The 27,818-nt window shown below is 52.9% G+C and overlaps 3 protein-coding genes across 3 annotated transcripts; 2 read left to right on the forward strand and 1 right to left on the reverse strand.

Moving 5' to 3' along the window:
- Window positions 1–422: 422 nt before the first annotated feature.
- AGMAT (agmatinase (putative)) lies at window positions 423–3,931 on the forward strand (the record flags this gene model as incomplete). Its single annotated transcript, XM_082493496.1, has 8 exons — window positions 423–691; window positions 777–911; window positions 1,056–1,258; window positions 2,042–2,090; window positions 2,227–2,422; window positions 2,757–2,936; window positions 3,207–3,291; window positions 3,413–3,931. The coding sequence occupies 8 exons, from the start codon at window positions 423–425 to the stop codon at window positions 3,484–3,486; spliced, it is 1,191 nt and encodes a 396-aa protein (XP_082349622.1). The 3' UTR covers window positions 3,487–3,931.
- Window positions 3,932–7,159: 3,228 nt separating this feature from the next.
- On the reverse strand, window positions 7,160–16,879 carry DNAJC16 (DnaJ heat shock protein family (Hsp40) member C16; the record flags this gene model as incomplete). Its single annotated transcript, XM_082493348.1, has 14 exons — window positions 7,160–7,692; window positions 8,125–8,295; window positions 8,748–8,846; window positions 8,950–9,030; window positions 9,515–9,591; window positions 9,849–10,031; window positions 10,220–10,403; window positions 10,646–10,776; window positions 11,154–11,312; window positions 11,912–12,016; window positions 13,357–13,541; window positions 14,401–14,731; window positions 15,706–15,772; window positions 16,713–16,879. 14 exons carry the CDS (start codon window positions 16,877–16,879, stop codon window positions 7,296–7,298), a joined length of 2,337 nt encoding a protein of 778 aa, XP_082349474.1. The 3' UTR covers window positions 7,160–7,295.
- A 187-nt stretch (window positions 16,880–17,066) lies between these two features.
- On the forward strand, window positions 17,067–25,744 carry CASP9 (caspase 9). Its single transcript, XM_082493452.1, has 10 exons — window positions 17,067–17,209; window positions 18,403–18,622; window positions 19,150–19,212; window positions 19,421–19,452; window positions 20,384–20,560; window positions 21,290–21,379; window positions 22,096–22,243; window positions 22,781–22,960; window positions 23,155–23,264; window positions 25,186–25,744. Exons 1-10 carry the CDS (start codon window positions 17,078–17,080, stop codon window positions 25,276–25,278), a joined length of 1,245 nt encoding a protein of 414 aa, XP_082349578.1. The 5' UTR covers window positions 17,067–17,077; the 3' UTR covers window positions 25,279–25,744.
- The last annotated feature ends 2,074 nt before the right edge of the window (window positions 25,745–27,818 follow it).

The raw sequence follows: 27,818 nt of genomic DNA on the forward strand, positions 1-27,818 counted from the left end.
TTTGTCTGTCTACGGTTCTGCTGAGGTTAGACTTTTTTTTTGTTGTTGTTTTCATTCACTGCCTGCCTTTCGTTAATGAGACATTTTTTATGATTCTTCAGCATTCCGGGTGCTTTTGTAAAGTGCAATTGAAAAGTACATGCTGTTAACGCAACAAATGCTGCCTTATTTGCCATGAATGCCCGAAGGGGAGCAAAACTGGAACGTTTCCCAGCGCGTCCCTCTTGCCCCATCGTGCTAATCCCTAGGCTGAAGACCTTTGCTGCCGCGTTTGTCCCTGGTGTTTGCCGGGAAGCAGACCATGCCGTGGGGAAAGGGGGCGGCCGGGAGGGGGAATGCGAGGCGCAAGCCGAATCTGTGCCCTTCCTGGAGCAGCGAGGTGTCTGGCTGCACTTTGAACCCCGGGGAGGGCGGAGGGAGGCATGGCGGAGGCAGCTGGCTCTCTGCCCGGCTGCAGTGCTCCAGCCGAGACGGGACAGGCTCCGCGGCACCTCTCGCTCCGCTTCGTGTGGGACAGAGGGTCGGAGGCCGTGCGGCAGGATGAGGTGCCGACTCTGGGCTGGCTGCAGCCAGCTGCTGCCCCGGGAAGTCGGGCTCCGTGCTCGGAAGCTGTCTGTGTTTGCTGCAGCGGCAGCCCCACGCCACGGCCCACGGTCCCTGGCTCTCCCGGCCGCCTCCGGCTCCTCACCGGGTGCATCCACGGGGCTCCTCCGGTGCCTGGCCATGGGGCACGGGGCACTTAGCCGCTGGGGCTCACAGTTCAACGTGCCCCCCAGTGCCCAGTTCGTGGCTCGGCCCGTGGGGATCTGCTCCATGATGAAACTGCCCGTTCAGGCGTCAGCAGAGGGACTGGACGCAGCTTTTGTCGGCGTCCCTCTAGACACGGGCACGTCCAACCGACCGGGAGCCAGGTAAGGGGTAGTCGTGGTGCCACAGGAGACGCTGCTTCGCTCTGGCCGGCCAGCACAGCTCTTCTGCGAGAGGAGCACTGGATGCACGTTGCTGACATAGGGAACTCTGCCCAGCAGCTTTCCCCAGCTGTGCTCTCTCCCCAGGTTCGGCCCACGGCAGATCCGGGCAGAGTCGGTGATGGTGAGGAAGTACAACAGCAGCACCAGGGCGGCACCTTTTGACTCCCTGCAGGTGGCTGACATTGGGGATGTGAACGTGAACCTCTACAACCTGCCCGACAGCTGCCGCCTCATCCGAGAGTCCTACCAGAAGATAGTGGCCTCTGGCTGTGTGCCGCTCACCTTGGGTAAGGTCCCCGCGTCTTCCTGCCATGCCATCGTGTCCCTGCTCATCCAAACTCCCTCTCCTCTTCCCCTCGTTTGGTCTGAACATGGTAGAAGGTGAGCGATGAATGTGTCCCCTGCATGAGGTGGTGTGCTACATCAGGGGCTAAATGGGTAAATCACAGGTAAATCTACACTCTTATTAGTGCCATCGATGATGCCTCTTGTGTCAAAACTGGGGAGAATGGGTCAGCCAAGAGACTGTTTCAGGGCACAGCCTGAAGCTCGACGGCAAATCCAGTCGGCAGTGCGCTGTTGGTGTCCTGTTGAGGAGGACCCAAAGCGAGAGCGGTTTGTGCCCCTCTGGAAAGCTTCAAGCTTGAACGAGCACCCGGCAGTGTGCTGCTTTGCACGAGGCATGATTTGGGCAGACATTCAAGTTTCCAGCTGTCGCAGCTTGGCATCACTAAATGAAGCGAGTGTATATAGTAATATGGGGCAAATTATCAGTTACAGCATCCTCAGAAGTGAATCAAACACCTATTAATAGCTCTGGTCAAGGGTCCCGCTCCACGGGCTGCCCCTGCCAGCAGTCACACATCTCTGGTGCTCCTGAGGAGGGAAGAGGGGTGAGGAAGCAACTTGCACCCGGGAGCCTCAGGTTTTCTTTCGGGAGCGAAGCCCTGGGGTGTGTAAACAAGCGGAGGGATAGATGCAAGTGGGGGAAAAATCCCCTGGGAACAAATGTAATGAGTGCTGAGCACCTCTTGTGGCATGTTACACCCTCTTCTCTGTCCTGTTTGCAGGTGGAGATCACACCATAACATACCCCATCCTGCAGGCAGTGGCAGAAAAGTAAGTTTCTAACCTGGAGATGTAGAGTAAGGACCTGGGAAGGAGCCTTGGGAAGGCTCCTGGTTTGCTGTCCACGGTGTAGGCAGAGCCATCACGCACGGGATGGGGACTGATGTGGCCACCCTCTCTTGACTAGGCACGGTCCCCTGGGGCTGGTGCATGTGGATGCTCACACCGACACTGGAGACAGAGCCCTGGGGGAGAAGATCTACCATGGGACCCCGTTCCGGCGCTGCGTGGAGGAAGGGCTGCTGGACTGCAGCCGCGTGGTCCAGATCGGCATCCGAGGCTCCTCCTATGACCCCAATCCTTACAAGTACTGCCAGGAGCAGGTAAACTTAGCTGCAGGTGTGCGCTGAGCGCTGCTTTTTTTTCCCCTGCTATTAATATTCCCCTGTCATGAATATTCCCTTAGCTTCAGCAGGAAAATAAATGTCTTTTTGGCATCTTGTGCCATGCCAGGCGGCTTGGCCGGCAGGACAAACGCTCTTGGTGCACCGAGCTGTTAGCTGAGCGGAGAATAAAAAAGCGGGGGGGAGCGGAGGGTGTTTTGAGGTGCAGCTCCGTAGCTTGGCCCTGGGATGAGGATTTATCCTGGCAGAAATCCCCGGCGGGGCAGGGGATGCTCCGCTTTGCCTGCCTTTCCCTGTGTCTCTGCGCCTGCAGGGTTTCCGGGTGGTCCCGGCTGAAGAGTGCTGGAGCAAGTCCCTGGTGCCGCTGATGGCAGAGGTGCGGAAGCAGATGGGGGACAAACCGGTGTACATCAGTTTCGATATCGATGGACTAGACCCCGCGTACGCCCCGGGCACCGGGACGCCGGAGATAGCTGGGCTCACGCCTGCACAGGTAAGGGGGGAACGCAGCTTCGTTTGGCAGTGGGAAGGGGATGTTTTTGCTCCCATTAAAGGAGGCCGTGCTGACAGCGCAGCGCAGTGAAGGGAAGGGTTAGGGAGGTCAGAGAGTGTTTTATCATGGTAACAAGGAAAGGAAATGTTGAACTGATGCGATTTGGTGTGCATAGGCTGGGTTTCCTTAGCTGCACATGGGGAAGGCAGAGTCCCAACCAGTCTGCTAGGTCTGATACGCGTCTTGATTGCAAATCTGTTTTCTTCCGAGGCTTTGGAGATTATTCGTGGCTGCAAAGGGCTGAACATAGTGGGATGTGACCTTGTAGAAGTTGCACCGATGTATGATGTCTCTGGTGAGTCTAAAGAAGGTTGAGAGCAAGAGCTGTGCATGACAGAGGCGGCTGACCGTCGTGGGTAAAAGCTGTTGGGCATTCACAGCTTGGTTTTTTTCCCCCCCTTTTTGTCTTTTCTTAGGTAACACGGCCCTCCTGGCAGCAAACCTGCTGTTCGAGATGCTGTGCGTTCTCCCCAGAGTGAAGACGATGTGAGGGCAGCTCCTGCCTGCCCCAGGGGCAACGCCCCTCTGACCTCAGCCGAGGCTTTCCGCGTCCTCCTCCCCTTGACCGGTTGCAGGGAACGTGGGCTTTGCAGTAAGGAATAAATGCCATTAACCACTAGAAAAGGTAATTTCAAGCTGATAAACTGTAGGTAGCAAATGGGTTTGAACAGCCCATTTACTGGTGTCTGTAGCTTTTGAGTTTGCCCGGGAAAGGAAAAGATGAGGCTAATGGCATTTCACCTCCGCTTTCAGAGCTGGAATTACTCACCTGGCTCCTCAGGGCTCATGTGAAAACTGTCACTGGTAAAAGGTTTCTCCCATTAAGGCGCAGCAGCAGGACAATGAAGGGAGGAAGGGAGGGCAGCCGAAGGTGGCCTGAGCTTTTTCTGAGAGGAGGGGAATATTTGACTGAATTTCCCGCTGGGGATAACCAAGCAGCTCCTATGGCAGGAGCAGCTGGATTGCTCCTGGAATTTCCGAGCTGATGCCGGAGGTGTGGGCAGTTTGTACATGGAAACACAGAGCCACCTCATCACACATTAAAATAGTTTATTTTGGTTGCGAATCTGTAATCGTCATAAAACAAAATGACATCAATGCCTGTTCACAAATACAAAAAAAAAAAAACAAAACAAAACAAAACCCCAAAATAAAAAAGACAAGGTTGCCAAATAAGTTAATTTCCCCCCCCCCCCAGTATCAAAAGTGCAAAATATGTACCTAGTTTTCAGTCCTACTTCTCAGGCTGCGTTAGTCTACTAGTTCCTGGCAGGCGTTTGGTGATCGGCAGAGCGGAGGCAGGTGGCCGTGGACGGTCACTGCCCGCCACGCTCGGTACAGGGAGGCGGTTGGTACAAAATCTTTAGACTGGGGACCTGTAACCCTTTGCTTCAGCTTCTGAGCGGTGTGCGAGTGCTTGGGACTTCACTAGGATAGTGCGCTAGGACTGAATTTCCTCAATCTTTGGATTACGAACCACCATCTGCATCACGGAATTGCAAAGTGCATTTCGCTGATGGTACATTATGATATGGGTCGAGCGCCGCTGGGGGCGGTAGGTGAGAAAATTATCAGGGGGTGACGGCTTATGACTGCTGGGAGAGGGCAGACAGATCTTGGGCGTAAGCAGCCTCCGACCACGCTCTTCTAGAAGAAAGCATGCACCCACTGCTCCACCACAGACACCACAGCTAACTAAATGAGGGGTTTAGAACAGTTTGGTGTTTGCTTCAGCCCACAAAAGAAGTTTTTTCCATAAAACAGTGACACAAGCTGTGTTAGTCTGACCTGGTTAAAAGCTGCAGCTGGCAAGGGTGGACTTCTGCAAGCGCTCCTTAAACAAAACAGTCTAAAAAGGGAGGTTACCCATGCTAAAAAGAAAAGGGAAAAAAAAAGGATTCCAGCCAGTGTGCAGCACATGGACTGTATTTTGAAGGCCAGAAGGCCTTCTCTTCTTGCTAGGGGCAGGGCTGAATTCCCTTGCTGTAGCACAACTAGGCACTTTTTTTTTTTTAATGTATCGAGGGCTTTCTCCTGGTTTCTGACTAGCGACAGCAGAGACCCAGAGAGTGTTTTTTTTTTTTTCCTTTTACTTTTGCAAACATGTAAAAAGTTATGCAGAGCCTTCCACTGGGCTACAACCTTTTTCTAGCGCATCCTGCATGGCAAGCTGCGGGAAAAGCACAGGAGTGCTACGGCCATTGCTCCAGCCAAATGAAAAGGAAGTCTAGCGGCATCAGGCCAGCATTTCATTCTCCCTCCTGCTCCATTTCAGCAGTACATGGGCACCACGGAGCTCTTTGGCAGGGAGAAGACCTCGCCTTCCTTCCTTCCCTCTACTTCAGTGCCTCATTTGTGCAGCAGCACAAGCTCAGAGCTGCTGAGCTAAAATTAAGTAACCTCACATAGTTGGTAGCATCGTAGCCTTTATTTGGAAGTACATTATTACAGGGTGTTGGAAATACCTGTGGTGGTCGAAGCATGCCAACCTGCTCCCAGGGCAGGGAGGAATGCAGCAAGCCAAGGGTTTGCGAGCAACTAGGTCATGTAGGCAGGAAAATGACTTGAGCATTCCTGGATTTGGTATGGGAACGTCAGCTAGCTCGGAGATTGGCATTGTTATTCCTACTAACTGGCTACTCCGCTAGGATGGTAACTAAGGCGGCAAGGGCTGAGTGAGCTTTTAACTAACACTACATGCTTGAATGAGAGCTCTACCGTCACGTTCCGAGCCCTACGGCAAAGGCCGCCCCACTCAGCCCCCCATGCTTTGGCAGCGCCGAAGCCTAACAGCGACTTGGGGACCACGAGCGCTAGGGTCCTGTGCAGAGCGGCTGGAGCAGGCGCAGCAGGTACCAGCCCGGGCGACGGTGTCTGCCCTGGAGCAGTGAAAAGGAAGCACAAGCCCCACAGGATTTCAGTCCCAGCTGCAAAGAGATACGCTGCTGCTTTGCTTTATCGCTTGAGGAGCAGAAAGCAGCCACAAGTCTGCTGCTCGCCTTCCCTCCGCCTCACAAAGGACCACCCGTTCTCCCCCGTGGTGTTGAAAGTGGCTGTTGGAGCCCTGCTAGAGCAAAGCGTAAACCAACCCCTGTGCTTTACGACTCTTCCAGCTTCACACAGACCTATGAGTTCAAAAAGACAAAAAAAAACCCCAACGCAAACAAACAAAAAAACCGAGACGGCAGCCTGCATGTTGAGAAACAAAGGTTTGTGGCAAGAAGGAAACAGGTGAGAGGCTGAAACCAAGGGTCTTAAACGCACGCCTAAACCAAAAGGAGTTTCACATGTAAGCGATGGTCTCATGACACAGCACTTCTGGGGCAACATTTCAGGAATACAATCATCGAAGAATTAGGTTCCTTGATACAAAGAAAGGTTGGTTTGTACTACAGATGTAAGGGTGTTTGAAAGGAGCCCAGACTGACTCCCTAGCAGCTAGGTAGAGTTTCCTTGACACATCTACTGGCTCATAGCAGCTCACGCCTACAATCTGAGGACACAGTTAAAGTTATGGCTCTAGGATACATTGTCTAAAATCGACAGAAGCAGAAAGGCATCTGAAAAAATCAATGTGACATTTAAATGGCTCAACACCTTTACAGTATTTATGGCCGTGCAAAACCCCTTCCCTCCCCGGTTATGGTTCAGCCGGTGAAGCTGCGCGTGGAACTATGACACGAGGAGCATGAAACATGCAGATCGCCTATGAGCCCGCACCACAGGTGAGTCCCAGCTACAGGTTTGCTACGAGGGAGATGCTCCCAACCGTAGTCTAGATCACTTACCCCAGGGAAAGCTGATAAAGTATGACTGCCCGGTGGGAGGAGGCCTTTCGGAAGGGCAGGGCCTGGGAGGGTCTGCAGGGTCTTGCCAGTGTTAAACCATGCACCATGGGCTAAAGCACAGGGGTAAGGGGAGAGAGAACCACGACCCGACCTGCGTCGCCGGCCGCATTCGGTCCGGACCGAGTCACCGCGCAGAGAAGTCACGGGCTTTTCTTCAACCGAGGTAAAACGAGAGATGGAATGGGGGTGACTCGGGAAGCAGATGTGGCAGGACAAGAAGGGAAAAACGGACTTCTTGGCTCTTCGGTAGTACGGCATCCAAACGCACAAAGGAGTCGGTGGAGGGAATTTTGTTGCGCTTGGCTGCGCTCCTGGGCTCTAGTCGCCAGCCCTAGGAGAGTTCATCTAAAACTTAAGGTCCATTCGTCACGCTTGTTTGCTTATTCCTGGAAAGAGCTGTCTCTTGTCATCTTCATAAAAAGTTTGTCCATTAGAATCTCTTTAAAATCCCTCAGTCTAGCGCGGGCCACGAGGGGATATAAAACCTCTGTAAGGAACCCTCTAGGAGGCGTTCCATCCAAAAGGACAATTTGTGTAATTTGTTTTTAATGGATCTAGATCCCGGGCTGCAGGAAGATTTCCCTCTGGCTTCCGTGTGTAGCGAGGAATCGTAATCCTCGCATGAGCCCAGGGTTCCTCCCTCATCCCCTGATCTGTGAGGCTTAAAGAGGCAGAAGTATTTCTTGTGGCCATTCAGAGCCAGGACATAGCCTGTGTAGTCGCGCTCGAGGAAATGCTTGTCGTACTGGTTTGGGATGGGGGCCGCATCCTGGGCGAACTCTAACAGGTACTCCAGCCATTCTCGGTGCTTGTCGAGGCTGAGGAAGGAGAAATGAAGACAGCTGCTCCTGGGGGAAGAGCAGAGGAGAAGCAGGATTAGCATGTCTCCCGAGTCAGGCCGGATTCCTACCGGACAGGTCAGCATTTGGAACAAGGTCAGGCGCAGAGCTGTGTCACTGCAGCTCCTTTGTGAACCTAGTTCAGCGCAGGTCACAGTTACCTCACCTGTGGCACTGTTGTGCTCTCAATTTGTTTAAATGTGGGTACAGCCAAAGCAGCAGCAGTGCCAGACCTGTCTGGCCACCTTCACCGAGCACGGCCTGGAAAGGCTGCTCAGTTTTCTGCGGCTCGTTGCCGCTAACGAACATGGAGGCTGCTGTGCTCGCCAGAAGCCTTCCCTCCTGGCAAGCGAGCCAAGGCCGCTCCTAACTTGTCATCGGAGCAGCATTACACACGTCATTAAAAAACTAACAGAAACCTGGGAGAGGGCCCCAGCCTACCCCGTGAACGTGTAGACTTCCAGGGCAAACTTCTGGAGGAGGGCGGTTTTGGTGGAGTTGGACAGGATCAAGACAACATTCATGTGACCTGGCCTCAGGCGTACCAGGTTGCTGTTATAGTTGATGTCCGTTAGCTCAGTCACCTCAACGAAGCCCTTTTTGGGAATCCTGCTGTAATGAAACAGTGACACAAAGGACCAAGAGCAACTAAGGACGGAGAAATCGTGACCTTGTTCCCTGCCTCCTTATGCTGAGCCGTCCCTGTGCCTTGGAGCTAAAGCCAGCTTAACTGCTGCAGCGGCCAGACTCGGCTCTTCCTCAACAAATCACTCACACCGCTACACCTTTCCCCAAGAATGCTGTCTGGGCAAAACTCTGTGGAAATTGCTTAATAACTAAGTTCATGCACCCTTGTCCTTGCTGGCCCAGGTCCTGGCTAACCACCACTCCAGCCCGCCTCGCTGTGCCCGCACCGCCCCTGCGCAAAGACTGCGCTACGTCCGCACAACTCTGGCACTTCTCTGCTGTCTGCCTGACGCTCTCCACGCGCTCACTCTCTGTGCAGATGCTGCCTGAGCAATGCTATGGCAGAAAAACATTTCTGGAGAAATTAGAGAGGGAACCTGTTACTCTCTTTGCTGAAGCTCGTGTCGTTCTTCTCGGTCTTTGCGGCCGATTCTTCTTTCTCAGAGGGAGGAGAGTCCCTTGTATCACTGGAATCACTGCAAAGGAAGAGTATCTGGTGTGTGTTTGAGGCACCACATTGGGTTGAGGTGCTCTTGGCTGGACTGTAAGATCCCCTAGGACATTTTGGCGTGCACTCACCTGAAAGCCTGAACAATAACGGTGCCAAAGAGAATGAAGAGCGCAGAGAAGAGCAAGGACAGCAGCGGCATCATTTCTCGCCTGAGGGGAAGATTTGCAAACAGCAATCAGGTCTGTGAGTTGCGCAGTTTCCGCTTGAATTTCAGTTCCCCTCTACCTCGAGTAATGCCATGCAGTTTCCCCAGAAACTCGGCTCGTTTCCTGGGGTCTTTAAAAACAACCAAGATTTTGGGCACTGCCCTGCTCCCACCCAAAAGGAGGAGGATATAAATGGCTCCCGTTTAAAATCAGGTGACAGGGAAGTGGTGAAAAACAACAAGGGATGCATGTTCTCAGGAGTGTAATGTCCATGCTCAGCCTCAAGGCCCAAGTACCCGGTACTCGAGTCAGAAGCAAACATCACTGTGGCGTCACTGCTCTTCACCTAAATCTTAAGACAATACCGGCACCTCTGTATTTTGATATGTTCTCAATTCTGTTAATAAGAACCTGATTCTACTACACATCTGAACATGATAATGGCGATCCTGCTCCCCATTGTGACTCATTAACACCCAATCCGTACCAGTTACTGTGAAACAAACTGTCCCAGCAGTCAGAGATATAGTCCATCGTGGAGTAGAGCCATCGGATAAGGAACATCTGTTGAAAAAGAAAAAAAAAAAGCAAATGAAAAAACCTGCTATCCAGAGCCCAAATAGAACTCCCACCCTTTAAACAGAAGCCCGGACTGAATCGGCTTTGGAGCATGCCACGAGCTCTTCCTTCCATAAGAGAGAAAACTTTTAAGAGTCTTGTCTTGGTATTTTAAAATATAAATAATGCCTGTGAGTGATCATAGCGGGATCGTCCAAAAATGTAACCTGGCTACTAGGCAGCTGGAAAGGCCGTGCATTTACCGGAGCGAGTTCGTCATTCAAGTCTGCCAGGATGGTCTCTGAGGAGAGAAGGCCAGGGTCTGTCCTCAGCTGGTCCAGAAGATCCAACAGGATGAAGTTGTCCTCTCTGCTGCCTTGCCAGGCTTCCTCCAGGGTTCTGTAGGCAATCTTCCCCGCATTATTGCGTCTCTCCAAAATGACAACCTGGACGAGCCAACAATATCGCAGATGTCAGAAAGGAAGGTAGTTTGTTCTGGACAGATGTGATGCTTCAAATCACTGCCCAGAATTAGGTGTCAGATCAAGGTATAGCATGCTACATAAAGTGATGCAAGTTAGAATGACAGAAGGGAAAGAGAAGAAGAAGGGGAAAAATAAAAGGGAATCCTCACAGCTGATTTTCCCCGATACTTCTCTTCATCCATCAGCAAGGCGTCTGCAAACTCCGGCTGCCGATCATTATAAATGTGCACAAACTTGAGTGTGTCTTTTGTGTTGGCCACAGCAAAAGTCAAAAATGCTTCATAAGCCTCGGCAAACTTATCGCCTTCTCCGGTAAGTAAGACCACACAGTGCCTAGGCAACACAACAAGAGGGAGGATTAGGAGCCATTCTGGATGCGAGGAAACAACCATCCCCTTTCCGCTAGCCAGAACGATCCCGATGAGCCAGAAGCCTATCAAACAATGCGGATACCCAGGGTGATCCAATGCAGTCATTTCCCTTCTCCCTCAGAATGGAACAAAAGGTGGCTTTAGGAGCAGCCCTGGAGCCTCGCGGAACAAAACAGGGGGGACATGTCACCCGCGGGGCCTTACTTTCGCTGACGGTGAGACTTCTTCACTGGACACAGCTCCTGGAAGAGCCTCTGGCTGGTGAGTCTGGCCACCATGAGGAACTTATTCTGGGAAAGGAAGTCATCAATGAGCTGCTTCTTCATATCTCGTGCCTGGTGAGAAAAAAGAAAGCAGAGGTCAGTACTGAGCAGGATGAGGACAGTGAAGCCATTGTGGTGTTCTCATCTGAAGCCTGGTTGCCAGCCATCACGGTCCTTGCTGAAATCACCCGAGACATTTTGAGGCCCTGAGACTGAGAAGCTACCTGCAGCCACCCTCCTCAAAAGGTCAGACACTGTAGCTGAAGCCAACTGAATGCCCTCCTTCCCAACGGTGACGCTCTGCCTCTGCTGAAGCCCAAGTTCCCGCTGAGAATGAACGCTCTTGACTCTGAAATCCACCGCCAACCGACCCCTCATCACAAGCTCGGTCAGAAACCTGTCAGTCGGTGTCCATTTCACAAAAGCTCTTGGAGAGAACTGAGCAATACCTGCACAACATCAGCGGGCCTGTCGATGTGCTCCTTGAAGATCATCATGGTGGGCGTGTAGACGTTGATGTTGTATTGACTGGACAACTCTTCAGTGCCGCGGAGTCCAACATACACGTAACCAAAGGACAAATAATCTCGGTATGCAAAGGCAGTCAGCTGGAGGGGAAGAAAGCACCAGCGCGTTGTTTATGTTAGCTAACAATGTTTTCTCCCCCGAGCGGCTGTGGTGACTTTGCTTTGAGAACACCTCCCGCTGTTTAAATGTCATTGGGCACACGCTGCACAAGGTGAAAGCCCTTCCTCTCCCTCGCTGAACGGCAGTTAGCATTCACTTAGTCATTGTACAGGGCGCCTCAACGGAGCTGCAGCTTTCTTTTACAACCTGACATTTCGCACGGTAGCAGGGGTTTCTTAGGAAACGGGCTTTCCAGTAACCCAAATGAGATGTGCCGTAAAAATCTCTCATTACCCACAAAGGTTAGCACGTGCCTCTGTTGCCGCTACCTCCGAAACCCACCCACACCCTCACATCTGCTAAGGATACATTCGTGGCGAGACAGAGAAAAGATCTCCTAATAAGAGTCGGTCACCTGGCTGTGCTGTTTTCAATGGACACAAATCAACTTGTTCTCTTAGAATTGGTCAATAGTATTTAGAGGCATCGGTCTGCCTCTGCCCACAGCAACTTTGCATTTTATTTTGGAACAGCTGGATTCACTAGCAAGTCAATAACGCAGCGATAGAAATCACATTACCTTGTATAATAATGGCACAACTGGCATATGATCAAATAGAAGGACGTGGGGCTTGTTTTCTTTCTTCCAGTTGGAGAGAAAGCGGATGTAGTTTTTATCTGTAATCTTTAAATAGAATCAGCACATTAGTTTAACCTCTGAGCTGTTAGACTCACGCGATGCTGTAGGATCAGGTGTCTGAATCAGAACTGAGCCTGAAAGAGCTGTCCAGGTGTTAGAGAAAGCAGACTCTGGGGGTTTGTCTTTCCTACAGGTATGCCTGATCAGTGCTTTTTTGATACAGGAGATTAATTAAAACTGTCAGTGTCGACCCCCACCAACCCTCTTAGCTAGCACATCCTCTGCCAATGTTTTTCAAGTCAATGCTGATGCCACTTTCGTTCTCCTAACTGTTCATTAGAGATGATGGCTTCACATCTAGTTAACAGGCACCTGTGAGCTCCATCAAACCCGCTCTGTTTCAGCTGCTGGACCTCTTTGACCTAGAGGAAGGAGATAAAAGGGAGATCACAGGTGGTTTAGGGGCTCACAGGGAGAGGAGCAGACTGCCAGTTCTGTTTTTGAGGAATGCCTGGCTGCGGGAGGTGAAATGGCTGCTTTAGCTGTGGAAAGGGACAGCAGACCCTGCTTTTGAGGTGAGAACTCAAATACCCGGAGGACAGCAGGACAAGAGTCCATTGGGAAGGGTGGCCCTCACTGAAGATCCCAGGGGAAAAAGAAACCAAGGCTCCAGGCAGAGGACAGGCAGCTGAGAGCACTACAGGGGGCTGGCCTGGACACACTGCACCGAAAGGGGAGGTGGGTGCTTTAGGATTCTGCCAAAAATAACCGAGTCAGGCCCAAATGCAGGAATTTTTTTTATCTAGTAGGATGTTTTACGTTTAACTTTGAAATGGCTCACACTGCTGGCTCCAATTTCAAAGGTCTGAATCAAAACTGGATGAAACAAACCAGGGGTCTCTGAGCAAGTGAGTTTTAGCAGACAATGCCTCCAAGTTAGTGAGTGGTCCTTACTTTGCTGGATGAAACCCCGAGAATGGAGAAGGGAAGTGAAATCCAACAAGCAGGTAGGGCACACTCAGTGATTGTTAACCTGGGGGTGTAGCTTTCCTATGGCTCTGGCAGCTGTGGGGTGTTATAGGTGGGAGAGCAGCCGGCACACGAAGTTGCTGGTGTAACCACGTGGTAGCGTGATTAACGCTTTTGCAAGGGGAAGCATTACGGAGCCACATCGTGCAATCGCTTCTGACAGCTCCAGGGTTTGTAACTGTAATTACAGCTCTCAAAACGCCATGCTTCACCAGCCTCAGTTGGATCTTCTCGCGTTCATGACGCAGATCAGCTCGGGGGCTGAATTAAACAGCTTAGCCACTGAAACAGCTAAGGAGAGATGAATATCCAGACAGACATGAGAAGCAGCACGTGACACTCTTACTAGAGCGTACCTTTTCTACGAGATTCCCCGGCAGAAGGTTCTCCACAAATTGCCGCAGGTTTTCTCGAATGACAGCGTTGTGGAAGAAGGTTACTTTCCCGTTAATGAGCCCTAGTAGGGACGGTGTGCTGTGTGCACCTAGGTGATGGGCGAGGCGCCTTTCGTACCCAGCGTGAACCACTCCAATTCCCACTCCTGAAAAAGGAGAGCGGGTTTGCCTGAAAGATCACCAGCAACCCAAAACGCCTAGGAGCAAACCGGGGTTGAAGACCTGTTCCCTTGCCCAGCACCCTGCTCTGGAGTCATTTGTGGGACTGTTCCTCCTAACTCTGTGCTTTCCTCCTCTTGCAACCCTTGAAGATTGTATTTAAACCTCATAACTTTATTGAGGGGGGGAGAGGGAGAACGTGCTGTCCTCTCTTCTTCTGTCTGCTGGTATTTTGTGTGCCACATTAAAACCTCAAGGAGAAAAACCTTATTAAGCGGGAACTATATTGCCTTTGTCTCCTGCTGTCTGTTGAGTTTGTGTTTTTCTGGAAACACGTGCAGACAACGTCTGCAGGGAAAACAAGGAAGCCAGAGGTGGAGAGGCAAGTAAAAAATACCTCCTTTGCATCCAAGTGTGTTCAATAGCTCTCAAACCTGCACTGTATGGTAGTGGGTCTAAAGTTGAGGACACGCGCTGCAGGGATCTTTGCTTAGCAAAGCCATCCAAGTGCAGGATGAAGAGCAATGCAGCATTTATGCTGTCGGCCTAAACTCGTGGTGGTGTGATCAGCCCTCGGCCACGCCAGCATTTATCATCATTGGCATCAGACTAAGTCACTAGCTGTATGGTCAGGAGAAAAGGCATCTCACTCTTGTGATCTATGGGACTAGTTTTTTTCCCCATGTCTAACATCTAGCCTTATCAACTGTGATGTTAGTAACACACGGAAAAGTGTTAGGATAAATCCCTGAGGAAATTTAAAGAATAAACTCAGTCCTCCAAAGCAGAAGGCAATCCCTCACCGGGTGAGGGATGCACACCCAGCCTAAAGGGCCTCATCCTTACCCAGTGCCTCCAATTCCTGAGCAACTTCCTTCCACACGGGCTCGATGTGGATGCAGCTGAAACACCAGTCTGAGGTTATTTTAATGAGGTAAGGTTTCTTGAAACTATCTGGCACGATTTCATTGATGTAGTGGGAATAATGGAGCAAATACTTCTCGTCGGAGGTGTCGCGCCTCTCCGAATTAAAGGGGAAATGGAAGAAGGACTCATCAAAATAGAAGCCTTCATGGAAGTGGTGGAACTGGCGATGCTGGTGCTGAGAGTAGCCCTGGCTTTCCCCGGCATCTCCATAACGATCAAAGTTTGCTCTCTTTTCCTCATTGGAGAGAATCTGGGAAGTAGATGATAGAAGAACGGTTGCCTGAAACCATGAGCAGGAACTGCCCTGACAATAATCCCTTAGTAAATAACTGCAGCTGCATAAGGACAGGTTTGGAGGGAACATGCATCTTTTGCTGCATGTCAGAGGGATAAATGTTCTGGAAAAGGGAACTATCACATCGCCTCCAGGCTCACTGTGGTAAATAAAGGTAAAAAAAAAAAAAAAAAGGCAAAGCCCAAAGGAAGGGAGCCTATAAATCCCACCTGCTGTACCCGTTTCTGACACCAATTGCTCCTTGAGCCTGAACTTCAAATCGCCTGAGCATTAATGCTCTTTTCTGGAGAGGCTTTTGCTGGTGTCTACTTGAACACTGAGGGTTTTCTCAGTGCCTTGGAAAGCACCAAAAGTTTTACTGAGCACCCAGAAGCCCCACAGAGAAACTGAATTTTTCAGCTGGGAGATGACAATTTGATTTATTTCTGCAGGCTTAGCTCACTTGCTGTGGAAGTGTCGGGTCAGCCACTGCAAACTGGGGCAGCTGATTTTGAGAGCCGTGCAGGAGCGTTGTGCAAATAACTAGTTATGCAAAGAATAATTTGAAGGGACTAAAGCCCTGTGGTGATGAACATTGCTTACATCATCCCCAAAATACTTAGATGTACATGTGACATGGACAAGACGCATGGCCACCCAGCTACGTGGGGCTCAGTGAATACCCGCTCCTCCCTCGTTTGAGGCTTTTTAGCAAGAACACGGTGGACCCGTAGCAAAATACTTGCAACAGAGGCCATGCTGATGGCATCCAGTGGCCCTCTTGAGAAAAAAGACTAAGCTTTTCTGTTCAGTAGTGTCCGCCTCCGCAGGGTTGAGCACCTTTCCTGTGTAGCCATACGCAGAAAAAGCACAAAGCCCCGTACGGAAAAATAAGGTCACTTAACTTTGATCTTAATTACAACACGAGTTGAGCAAGGAGAGCGTGTTACCTCATAGGCTTTGCTAATCTGGATGAATTTGTCTTCTGCTCCTGGGTCCTTGTTTTTGTCAGGGTGCCTACGAGGCAGAACCGGAGGAAAAGGGGGTCAGCAGTTCCCCAGGTGGGCACAGTGAACTGTTGGCGTCCCTTCAGAGGTGAGCAGGACGCAGACAGGGTGTGTAGCAGCGTCCCCTGAGGCCAAGATTGGATTTTATACCTAGCACATGCTCTCCCTACCCAAACCCCATCCCAAAACGCAGTGCCAGGACGCATGCTGTGCACCTGCAGACCTGTTGCTCCATCCAATCTGTCGCAAATGGCCCAAGCCCAGGTCGAGGGAGCATGTATCCTCCCTACCTGCTACAGCGATGCATCCCTCAGCTCCCGCCCCACATATGTACTGAACTCTTCCTGTAAAATACCTCCTGCCACAGCTCTCAGGGATGTCTCAGGCAAAGCTGCACCAGCTCTAAAAGCTTCAGGTGAGGCTATTTTCTGAGGCCATGCCTCGAGCCTGCTCTTCAGTGCATGCCACTGAAGCAGGGGGCACGGCCTTTGTGGATCCAACATGTTTTGCTTCCGTGGCAGAGGGGTTGAATAGCCCTTGGACATGGATGTATCAAACTGAGACTTAGACCCTGGCATATTAAAGGTTCCCAGTTGAGTCAGGGAGAATGTTTTTCCCCTGTAGCCAGACTCAGGGAGGGTTTTACAGTGGGGATTGCTGGTGTGAAAGTGTCTGCTTGGTTTCAGGATGCCTCCTGGGCCACAAGGAAGACCCGGCGCTCGACTCTGACTACCAGCTGAGTTTTGTCTGGCACGGACAGCCAGGTAAGGTGGATAACGCCTCCACCCGGCAGCGTTACCCGCTCCCCTGAGCGCAGCGGCCTGGCTCTGTCAACCGAGAGGACGCCAAACCACACCGTGTATGTGTGTGTATGTGTGTCCCGTGTCCGGCCCGCCCCGGTGCCAGGGAAGCGGGGGGATCAGAACCCGGGGCGGAGGGGAAGCACGTACCATTCCCGGGCGAGCCGCTTGTAGGCCTTCTTGATGTCGGCCTGGCTGGAGCTCCGGCCGACCCCCAGGACGCGGTACGGGTCGAAATCCCCCGCCGCGGCCTGCGCTCCCAGGGCCGCCAGCAGCAGAGCGGCGGCCCAGGCCAGGCCCGCCCGCCCCAGCTCCATGGCTCCGGCGGGTAGAGGGCCGGCGGAGACCCCGCGGGCTGGACACCGGCGCTGAGGGGGACCGGCGACCGGGCGAGGGCCGCGGACAGGCCGCCCTCACCCACCCTGCGCCGCCACTTCCGGCGCACCCGCCCCGCCGTCACCATAGAGACGGCGCCGCTTCCGGTCACCGAGACGAGCGGCCAGAGCGGCGGCGCCATGGAGGAGGCGCAGCGGCGGGCCCTGAGGCGCGGGCGGGCCCGGCTGGTGGCGGCCCTGCGGGTGGCGCCGCTCTGGGACCCGCTGGAGGACCGCGGGCTCTTCACCCGGCCCATGGTGGAGGAGCTGCAGGTGGGTCGGGGGCGGGCCCAGGGGAGGGCCCCGTGTCTCCCTCAGCCCCCCGGGGTGGGCCCGAGGGAGGGTCCCGTGTCCTCTCTGTCTCAGTGACAGCCCTGGGGGGTGGCTCCCCGTGTCCCTTCACTCTGATGACAAGCCCAGTGGAGGCCTCTGTGTCTCACTCAGCCCCAGGGGCAGCCCCCTGTGTCCTCCTCAGCCTGGGATTGGGCCCAAGGACGGGCCCCGTGTCCCTTCACTCCCTGTGACAGGACTGGGGGTTGGCTCCTGTATCCCCTCATCCCAGTGACAGGCCCAAGGGAGAGCCCCATGTCCTCTCAGTCCCAGTGACAGGTCTAGGGGGTGACCTGTGTTCCCTCACCCTGGTGACAGCCCAAGAGAGGGCCCCATGTCCCCTCAGCCCCGATGACAGACAGAGGGAAGGCCTCTGTGTCCCCTCAGTCCCAGTGACGGGCGCAAGGGAGGGCCCTGTGTCCCGCCTCAGCCTCAGGCGAGGTCCCTGTGTCCCCTCAGCCCGGTCACAGGCCTGGAGGGTGACCCCTGTCTCCTCTCAGGCCTGAGGGGTGGCCACAGTGTCCCCTCACCCCACTGACAGGCCTGGGGGGTGGCCACAGTGTCCCCTTGCCCCAGTGACAGGCCTGGGAGGTGGCCCTTGTCCCTTCCCACCCCAGGCCCTGCAGGTAAGAGGTATAAGACCGCCCTATCTTGTCCATTCTCATCCCCTGCCCCAGCTGGTACCAGGCATAGGGGTTTCTCCTTGGGTCGGCACCCCAACCTGGTGACAGGCTTAAGGGGCTGCTGTTTCACCTTTCTGTTACTGGGGACAGGCCTGGGGGTGTCTTTGTCCCGCACGTGGGTGACAGGCTGGGAGGTGCCTGTTTGTCCTGTGGGGACAGGCTGGGGGTGCTCCCTTCTCCCTCTCCCCCCAGGCCCCATGGTGGGCTGCAGCTGCCTGTCTTGTCGTGGCAGTAGGGCTTTGTGGTTGGAGGGGCCTGGGGTTGGGGTTTGGGTGGCTGTTGGGGGTCTCTGTGACCATGTCTGCTGGGTCTTGGTCTTGTTCGCCCTGTGCAGATGTGCTCAGGGTGGATCCCCATGTTTCCACTCTCTGGGTCCTAGTCGGAAGGGCTGGCTTGGTGGTGTGCCTTGGTCCAGGGTGAACGCGCCTTTTCTGGGGCTTTCCTTCTCTGCAGAGCGCCGGCAGCCGAGGAGAGCAAGCCCGGCAGCTGGTCATCGACCTGGAGACTCGAGGGAAACAGGCTTTTCCTGTATTCCTCTCGATCCTTCGAGACACTGGGCAGGGTGACCTCGCGGACATGTTGATCGAGGAGTGTGAATGCCTGCCGGTGCCGTCACAGATGGTAGACCTGAAGCCTGTTGAGCTGGACTTACATGGAAAAAAGCATCATAAAAGTAAGTATTGAGGGTGCAGTTGTTTTCTGGGCAAACAGCAGCATGGGGAGTGGCAGCTGGGATCCCTCTTGCTGTGGGTAATAGTCTCTGAAGTCCTGATTTTTGTTATCCTGGAGCATGGCTTGCAGAGGTGACTGTGCAGAGCTGTTGGGAGAAAGTCGTGCTTTCCGGTAGCAGAAGCTTTTAAGCTCAGGCTATGTGCTCGTGGTGTTAGGAGCTTCCCGCTCTGTATTTTTGCACACAACCTCTGCAATACCTCGGTGAAAACGGATTTTGCCATGTCCTCACCATCTCGCGCTCTGCTGAATCTGCATGCAGATCCAGCTTGTGTAGTTGTAAAGAGAAACTTTAGTCTGTTGAACTCTAAAAAGGGGAAAACAGACACGATGTTGTGTTATGCCCTTGTAGCAGGGTCCGTGTGACAGGCAGTTCCTGGATCAGGTCCTTTTGGGAACCCAGGATGGTTACTTGTAGCATGGAATCGAAAGGGGGAGAGGGTGAGACCCATCTGTCCTATGTCTTTACAGATGTAAACTTCCCTGAACATTTGTCCATCCCAGTCCAAGCTGAGAGCGAAAGACCTCGAACAGGTAAGCCATGGCCCAGGCTCTTCCATTGAGGTGGCCTGCCAAGTGCTCGGTCCCAGTGTCTGGTGGGGTGGGAAGGGGGAATTTGTTGGTGTCATGGATGCGGCACAGGGGACAGGGCAGGATTGGTATTAATTCTAGGAGGAAGGAGTATAATATCTCATTGCGGAGTGCAAAGAGCTGAATACCGTGTCTCTGTTGTATGTTGTAGGTTCGTCTGTTGACAAGAGGAACTGCGATCTGGTTAGTATTTGATTAGGCCTGAAGTGCTTCCTGTTAAGGAAAAGCTCTGTGCCTTGTGGGAGGCTAGCAGAAAATAGCTCCAGGACAGCTGGTTCTCCCTTTGTGTTATCTGAGCGATCGCTTTGAGGCTGACACCGCTGTAAAGGGGCTGATCGGCCTGGTGCGGGTCAATCATTAGCCAGCTCCTCCTTAAGATTACTGCAGCTGGAACACAAAAAACAATGCAGAGTTAAAGCTTGGGCTTAAACGGTTCCCAGCAAGGCAGCTGGTAATTTCCGAAGGCACCGAGTTGTGTGTTGTCTGCGAAGTGATGTTTAGACTTTGTAATTGTACTGTTGAGAAAGAGAAGCCAGGAAAACAATAATGAGCTTGTGCAGCATGCTTTGGCACGTTGGGAAACGCGCAGGGAAGTGAGTATTGTTAATATGTCTGGAGTTGCCTTCCGACAGCCTGCAGTCTGGGAGTGAATAGTTTGGCTGTGTACACGCGAGGCTCATGGCCGTATTAGTGCAGGTGTTTGGGTAGCCCTCATAAAATTCCTGCGGTGCTGGCGGCGATGGTAAAGCTGAGTCTCCAGGAGATTTATCTACCCGTTCTCTTGGGTCCTTCTGTGGACTCTCATGGTGAGGTTTGATAAAGGTGCCTTAAAAACCTCACAGACACTTCAGCTTACCATCGGAGACACTGCAGGTAAAGAAGTGGCTGGTTTTCTGCCAAGGCAGTCCCTGATTTGGCAGGTTGTTTTGTGTTCCCCGGCTGCTGATAATAACGTGTGTGTGGAGAATGGGTGCTGTTCTGCATCCTTAGTCCTGGAGAAACAAAAAAGCTGTGAAATGAGCTGCTTTAAGGACTTGTCGGCGTTGTGTCCCGCTGGATTAGCCGGTGAGCGGTCTGAATAAGAAAGCGTTTAATTGCAACATGTGCCTGCCAGGTTTATGAGCTGAAAGCGGACCCGTGCGGACACTGCCTGATTGTCAACAATGTCAACTTCAGTAGCGACTCAAATCTGTCAACTCGAGAGGGCTCCAACATGGACTGTGAGAAGCTGAAGAAGCGCTTCGAGGCCTTGCGCTTCAATGTCCTGACTCGGCAGAATCTCAAAGCTCAGGTGAGGCCGGTTGCATCCAGCTCGTGCGAGGGACGAGAGGGGAGTCCCCGGAAGTGACAGGAGCACATTATGGGACGTAACCCTATGTTGGCAGCGCACCAAAAGCCCCAGCCTGTGCTGCACAAAGAAAGAATCAAAGTCCTCTTATTTTATTGTCATGCTGCAGCTGCAGAAGGAGAAAGGACCTTGCACATTTTCACCCTTCTGTCTGAAGTTTGATTCCTGGTTATGATTTGTAGGGCAATTAGTGAGGCTGTATTTCTGTGCCAGCTCTGACAGCCGCTGCATTGCGTGCAGCCAGGGGTGCAATTTGCCTGTCTGTACAGTCCTCAAAGCGGCACAGGGAGCTCAATCATCCAGAGCGGTTCCTGAAAGTAACAGAAAGTTCTCTGCTCGCCCACCGGCCCCTAATCAGAAGCAGCACATTTCAGTGGTTAAACGGCGTGGAAATGTGTTTTGTTTTACGTTGCTGTGTTGTAAAAAATGCAGCGAGGAGAGAAATGTGTGTAATTAAAGCAACCAATGTTAAATAAGGGCAGAACTGCAGAAATACTCTCTGCTGATGGGTTTTGCTGCCTGTACATGGGGTGCGTGTTACCCCACGGCAGGGAGATTGACTGGATCTTTCTGAGCAGTGCAGCCGTGATAGACTGATAAGAGCAGGGCCTGGCAGTAATCTGCGGCTGAAGTATGATTTGAAAAACTCTTACTGTGATGTTTTCTGTGTAGGACATGGTTTCAGAGCTGAAGAAGCTGGCGCGGCAGGACCACAGCGCCTTGGACTGCTGCATTGTGGTCATCCTTTCCCATGGGTGTCAGGTGGGTTCGTCGCGCCTCTCCCTTTGCTTGTTATACAGGCTGCCTGGGTGGGAAGGGGTTAATTCCCCACGCTGCAGTCTCACGCAGGGTGGGAGGGAAGCAGTCTGTGATCTGATCTGACCACTGTCATGGTGAGTTGCAAAGAGTTACGCTCTCATATCTGGGTTAAAGAAAACAGCAGCTTCTCCAGTGTAGCCTGATCCAGTGTTGCCTGTGGACAAGTGTTCTCTGTTTTGGAAGTTGGGGTGTATAATTTGGAACCGAATGATGGGTGGAGAGCGAGGAGAGGTAGCGCTAACCCTCGTACTGTGGTCGTTTACTCCTTCCTGTTTCTCTGTCTCTGCTGGGGGAGATGCTATTAGCAGTAAAGCCCATTTATCGCAAATCAGAGGCCTCAAAGGATAAGGAGAGGAGAGCAGTTGTTAGGAAAATGTTGTATGTTGTGCGCCTATTGTCCCAGAGGATGAAGCACCCCAGCGCTGGAGGAGGTGGGAGAGGAGTTGGATAACAGGATTTGTCAGTTTTCTGGGGTTTAGTGTGTTTCCAGTGACTTCTGGGTGTCCCCTCACCCTGTCGTGCTGCACGCATTTGTACAAACACAGTGAAATGAGATTTGTTCTGGTAACTTTAGGCTACAAAGCACCCTATCAGAAACGGGCTCCCTCAGAACCAGCCTCACCTTCCGCGTTACTAGCTCTTGGATTTTCCTCTTGCAGACGAACCATATTCAGTTACCTGGAGGCATTTACGGAACGGATGGAAAACACGTTCCAATAGAAGAGATTGTGAACTATTTCAATGGGTCCAATTGCCCGAGTTTGGGAGGAAAACCCAAACTCTTCTTCATCCAGGCCTGTGGTGGAGGTGAATCTTTGTTTTAGCTCCTGAAGCGAGTCAGCCATTGGGCGTAAGCAGGCTTCAGAGATGTGGTTAGGCTTTAGTCTTGTTCCTTTTTTGTTCGTCGCCTGTTTCTCTGGCTGTCTTCTCTCACTCTTGGCCACCCATTCTTACTGCTGGCATGGGCTCAGTCTAAGGACTTGGGCGTGAGTCTCTCATAGGAGGGCGGTACCGATTTGCGTGTGCTGGTACGGGTTTTCTGCACGGTAGGGACATGGGACAGAAGGAGGGGAGTAATTGCGGCACACAGCTAGGCAGCGCGTGCTGACTGGCCGCTCTGGGGCTTCAGCTGCGAGGTTGGTGGGGAAGCACAGGCTTTCATGTGAATTGCCTGATGGCTCCGACTCAACCAGCGTGGCCGAAGGGTCAAAATGCTTTGTTTTGTTGGAGGGGCCTTTAGCCTCTTTTTTATTCCCCCCCATCTTTTCTTAATGGAAGGTGTACGATCGCTGAGTGCTTGGGTAAGATGAACGTCGGGGATTGTCTTGTTGCCACTTTTTGCAGAAAAAAAAGATCGAGGCTTTGAAGTGGATTGCAATTCCCCTGGCGACAAAGCACCTGGAGGTTCTTTGGAATCGGACGCGACTCCTTTTCGGACTCTGGTGGGTAGCACGGACGAGCCGGATGCTGTAGCCAGTTTGCCCACGCCCAGTGACATCTTGGTTGCCTACCCAACGTTTCCAGGTGAGACAGCCTGCACAAATCCTTTGGTTGGTGCAGGGGAAGTAGCAAAAAAGGTGGGGGCTTCATGGCCGAAGTCAGGGGCAGTTAGGGGCAATGGGCTCCGCTGGAGACAGCACCTAGGGAGCGACAGTAACTCGGTGAGAGAAGAACAGGAGAGTGGCTTTAGCAGTAATGTTCTCATTCTTTCTCTGAAGGTTTTGTCTCCTGGAGGGACACCTCAAGAGGCTCGTGGTACGTGGAAATGCTGGACAGCGTGCTGGAGCAATATGCTCATTCAGAAGACCTGCTGAACATGTTACTGCGGGTAAATGTCTTGTGTTTCTGCATTTGTCATCATGATGAAGGAAATAGAGCTGCAGTCAGTCAGGGCATGGAGGTCTACAGGTCAAAAAGGAATAATGCCATTGAGTGTTCAGTTTAGGGATTGGCTAATTGGAGGTCCTGTGAAGAGGTCTAATTATGAATGAAGTCTCTGCCCTCAATCTGCCCAAAATCACCTCGAGGTTTCTCTACTGAGAAGTAATCCTGAAAATTCAGGCTTTAATCTTTTCAAGGAAATTTCTAAAAAATCATAGAATGGTTTGGGTCAGAAGGGACCTTGAAGATCACCGAGTTCCACCTCCCCTGCCCTGGGCAGAGACAACTCCCACCAGCCCAGGTTGCTCCAAGCCCCGTCCAACCTGGCTTGAACACCCCCAGGGATGGGGCAGCCACAGCTTCTCTGGGCAGCCTGCGCCAGGGGCTCACCGCCCTCACAGTGAAAAATTTCTCCCCAACCGCTGCTGAAGCCAACAGTGGACCTGCTGCAGCAGCTCTCAAAAGCATCATAAAGGCCCTCACCTGCCAAACAGCCCAACTGGGAACCTTCCCATACCAGGACACTGCCACTGAGAGACATTTTTATGGCTAAGCATTTGGGCAACATGTGCAGTGTCCCAACAGCATCGTTGGTGTGACCATAGGATGCCCTTTGGTCATCTTTGTGGCCCTCCTCTGGACTTGCTCCAAAAGGTCCATGTCTTTCCTGTGTTGGGGGCTCCAGAGCTGGATGCAGTACTCCAGGTGGGGTCTCACTAGAGCAGAGTGGAGGGGCAGAATCGCCTCCCTCACCCTGCTGGCCACACTTCTGATGCAGCCCAGGATACGGTTGGCTTTCTGGGTGCACTGCCAGCTCATGTTGAGCTTCTCATCAATCAGCACCCCCAGGTCCCTCTCCTCAGGGCTGCTCTCCATCCATTCTCCTCCCAGCCTGGATTTGTGTTTGGGATTGCCCCGACCCAGATGCAGGACCTCGCACTTGGCCTTGTTGAACTTCATGAGGTTGGCACAGGCCCACCTCTTCAACCTGTGGAATGGCGTAGCTTGTCCCATCCTCGTAAGTCCGAGCTCACGGGATGTGGGGCACTGTTGTAAGCGTGCAGCCGCCCGTCCAGGCAGATCACGTCCTCAGGCAAGACCCAGTGGGTTTCTTGTTCCTGGAGATCTCCATGGGTGCTCGCTTGCTCTCTGGTGCTCCTGTCACACTGTGGTAAGTCTGGAGGAGCGTCTTGCCCTCGGGAAGACGATGCCAGGTGTTTGTGTTCACGTGTCTTGGTGAGCGAGGGGCGCAACGTGCAGGGAACGTGGAACTAGTGTGGCTAATAAACATTTTCCTTTGCATGCCCTGTCGACTGGAGAAGAATGCCTGAGCTGGGGCCAAGTGTAGATGCTTCTTGACACTGTTACTGTTCTCCATGGGTAGGAGAAAAGTCTTATGTGGAGGTGGCGGGGCAGAGAGGACCTGCTTTGTTGTTGTTTTCCTGATATCACAGTGCTTCCTCGGCACATGGTGGCACGGCAGCTGTTGATTTCAAGGGAGTAGTGTGAGACCCTCTCTCTGCCACTTGGGATTCCGTGCAAGGAGAGGGACCTTGGGGAATGACAGGCAGGTCTGGAAGAAAACGGGTGGAAAGGGAGTTGGCTTTTAAGTAAACACCCGAAGGAAAAGAGGGAGTTTGGGGCTCATGCCAAGAAGCATCCGCTGGAGGCTGGTATGGCCAGGTTTTCCTGAAAGGCTATTTTCCCGTGAGTCCCCTGTGTTTTTGCTGTTGAAAACATTTCATTTTAGGAGACCTGCTCGCTCTCCTGTCCCACGGTCCTGTTCCCCATCCTTGTCACTATGCTTCCTGTGAGAGGTTGTGCCCTGAGTCAGAAAAACTCCTCAACTGTTCTTCTTCTGTTCCCAGGTGGCAAACGCCGTCGCTGACAAGGGGAAGTACAAGCAGATCCCGGGTTGTTTCAACTTTCTCCGTAAAAAATTCTTCTTCATGTGCAAATGACATATGGGCTCTGAGGTCCCCGCTAAGTGGGACAGTGAATTCCCCATGGCCAGATGAAGTCTGCACCCGCCATGACTTGGTGTCAGTGCTCCCGGTGGCCTTTGTCTCTGTCTCTTGAGATGTTTGTCTTGAGAAATGTAATCTGTGAATGCTTTCCTGGCTGTGAAATCGAGATAAGATGGAGAGTGGCGCCGTGCTGATGGGAAATGTTAGGGATGGAGCAGGGATGGCTGAAGGAAGCCCCTTTGCCAGGGCATGTGCTGGCCTGGAGTCTCTATGCTCATGGAGAGCTCCTCTAGCTCACTGTGCCGTGGCCGCCCTCGGCCTCCCAAGTATTTTGTTTTGATGATCACGATGTTTGTGTCCTTTCTGCCTGGATAACCGATTGATGGAATCAAGGTTTGGCATTTCAGTGGAATGATTTTTGTGATCGATATTTTTCATTTTCAATAAAACACAGTGAAAAAGGAAAATAAAAAAATCTTTTGCCTTGTATTCTCTTGTCTGTTCCACCGTTTCGGCATTTCCTGAAGGCTTCTCTGAAACGGGAAGAGCCAGAAAAACCTTGCTCATGTGAATTGTTAGCCTCCTGCTGTTACTGGTAGCATTTCTAATGTGGCAGTGCCAGAACGCGGAGAAGGTTGTTGGGGAGTCAATTCATGGTCAAGGAGTTTATCGGAGGCTAATGAGGAGTTACTGCAGGAAACAGGAGGATTCTGTCGGATATCAGAGCTGAGTTAAAGCGCTCACTCTGATGAGCTACTGTGGGTGATGGTTTCAGGTCAGAAACCCTGGATGTATGTGGGATTTTTGGGGGAAGGCGTCCTGGGAGATGGAGGAGCTGCCCTAGGGTAGGTGGGGAAGTGAAGCGTCATCACGCGGCCGCGCTTGCTGCGCAGAGCCGGGACGGGGTGGAGAGCTGTCCGTGCGGCTGCCTGGTCCTGCCCGTCTTCATGGCACAGGGCGTTCTGCGCTCTCAGGAAACCACGGAAGGGTTTCCGCACTGCAAAGTCCAATCGCGCCATGCCCCTTCGCCTCTGCGCTGCTGGGTGTGATGCTTGGGAACCTGGCGATCTCCAGCATGCTTTGCAGTCGCTTGGTATTTCCATGCTCCTTTTTTTTTTTTTTCTAGGGAGCATTTCAGGTGAGAGAGGGAACGCATTGCCCCAGAGGGTGTTAACTCTCCCCTACAGTTGCTTCTTGTCCCTACAGCTGAGTCCCTACACTGTTCCACTGTCCTGCAGGGGTGCACGCCTGGCTGAACCCCACGCGCGCCCGAAACAGTAGTGGAAAGAAAAGCATCTGGGCAGAAAAGCCCCTCTGTTCCTTGAGCAACAGAGCCCTTCAGTTATGCTTTGTCACGCAGCCTTGAGGCAGTTTGTGCTTTACCCTGGAAAATGGGAACAGGGGATGAGCGGGACCTTCCACAGCCGGTGTAGGGGTCTGGGACACGTGGTCCTCCATCCATGAAAGAAGGGAGCTCAGGACCAGGGGGTGGAGGGAGAGCTGTCAGCCAGGAGCCGAGTGGGAACCACATGTTTCCAGGTGGGATGAATTGGGAAGGGACTGAGGTTGACCCAATTAGGGTGGGGCTGGGGGCTGAAAGGGCAGGAGCTGTGAGGGTCTGGATAGGTTCTGGTCCTTTTTCAGGCCCTGAGATTGCCCCAGTCGCTGACAGCGCTGGAGACGGAGCAGCGCGACCGTCCCAGTGAAGCTGGACAGCTTGGCTGGGAGTCACCGCTGCCCATCACCTGTGCTGCTGAGGTAAGTGGAGCTCCGTTTTCAGGTGCCGCTCCATTGCAGCATCCTCTGGGAGATGTGCCCCACTACGAGATGCTGGATGGAAGGAGGAGACAGCCAGGAAGACAACAGGTGAATTTTTAAAATAATCTCCAAAGGAAAACAGCAAGGTCTAAGGAGACTGGCTGTTACGATGGCACGGTGGCAATGGAGCCGGGAGGAAGAGACGAACACGGAAGGAGGACAGATGCTCGGTACCGTCTGTCTCCGTGCCCTCCCCGTTCCCAGTGGTGGCGCTCGGCCAGCGGAGGAGCGATGTTGAGGTCCTGCAGGCACGGATGCAGGTGAGAGCAGTGTTTGTCGTGGCTTCCGTCCATGTCCCTGGGGTGGCACTGCGTTCTCTGTCCCCTGGCAGGGTATGGCGGTGACGGGCAGAGGCACTGCGGGATGGAGGGAGCAGCCCGGGGTCAGGGCTGGGGCGGGAGCGGCACCCCCATTGCCGGGGGGCTCGTGACGGGGCGGCCACCGGTCCCTCCTGGCCGCGGCCCATCTCGGGTGCCCGTCCTGGTGCCCGTGGGGAGCGGGACCCCGGCTCATGCCCTGGTCCCGGCGTCGGTTTGGATGCCGGTGGCCCCCGCCGAGCCTGGGAAAGCCTGGGGGTGTGCGTGGGGTGCGTGGCTGTGGGGAGAGTGACTGTGGGGTGAGTGTGAGAGTTTTTGGGGGCTTTTCTTTGCCTTTTCTTTTTATTTTAGCTTGTTGTGTTTATGGTTTGGAGCTGCAGCCATTGTTTTTGGTTTGTT

Source organism: Vanellus vanellus (assembly GCF_965231255.1).
Source record: "Vanellus vanellus genome assembly, chromosome: 20".
Lineage (NCBI taxonomy): Eukaryota > Metazoa > Chordata > Aves > Charadriiformes > Charadriidae > Vanellus > Vanellus vanellus.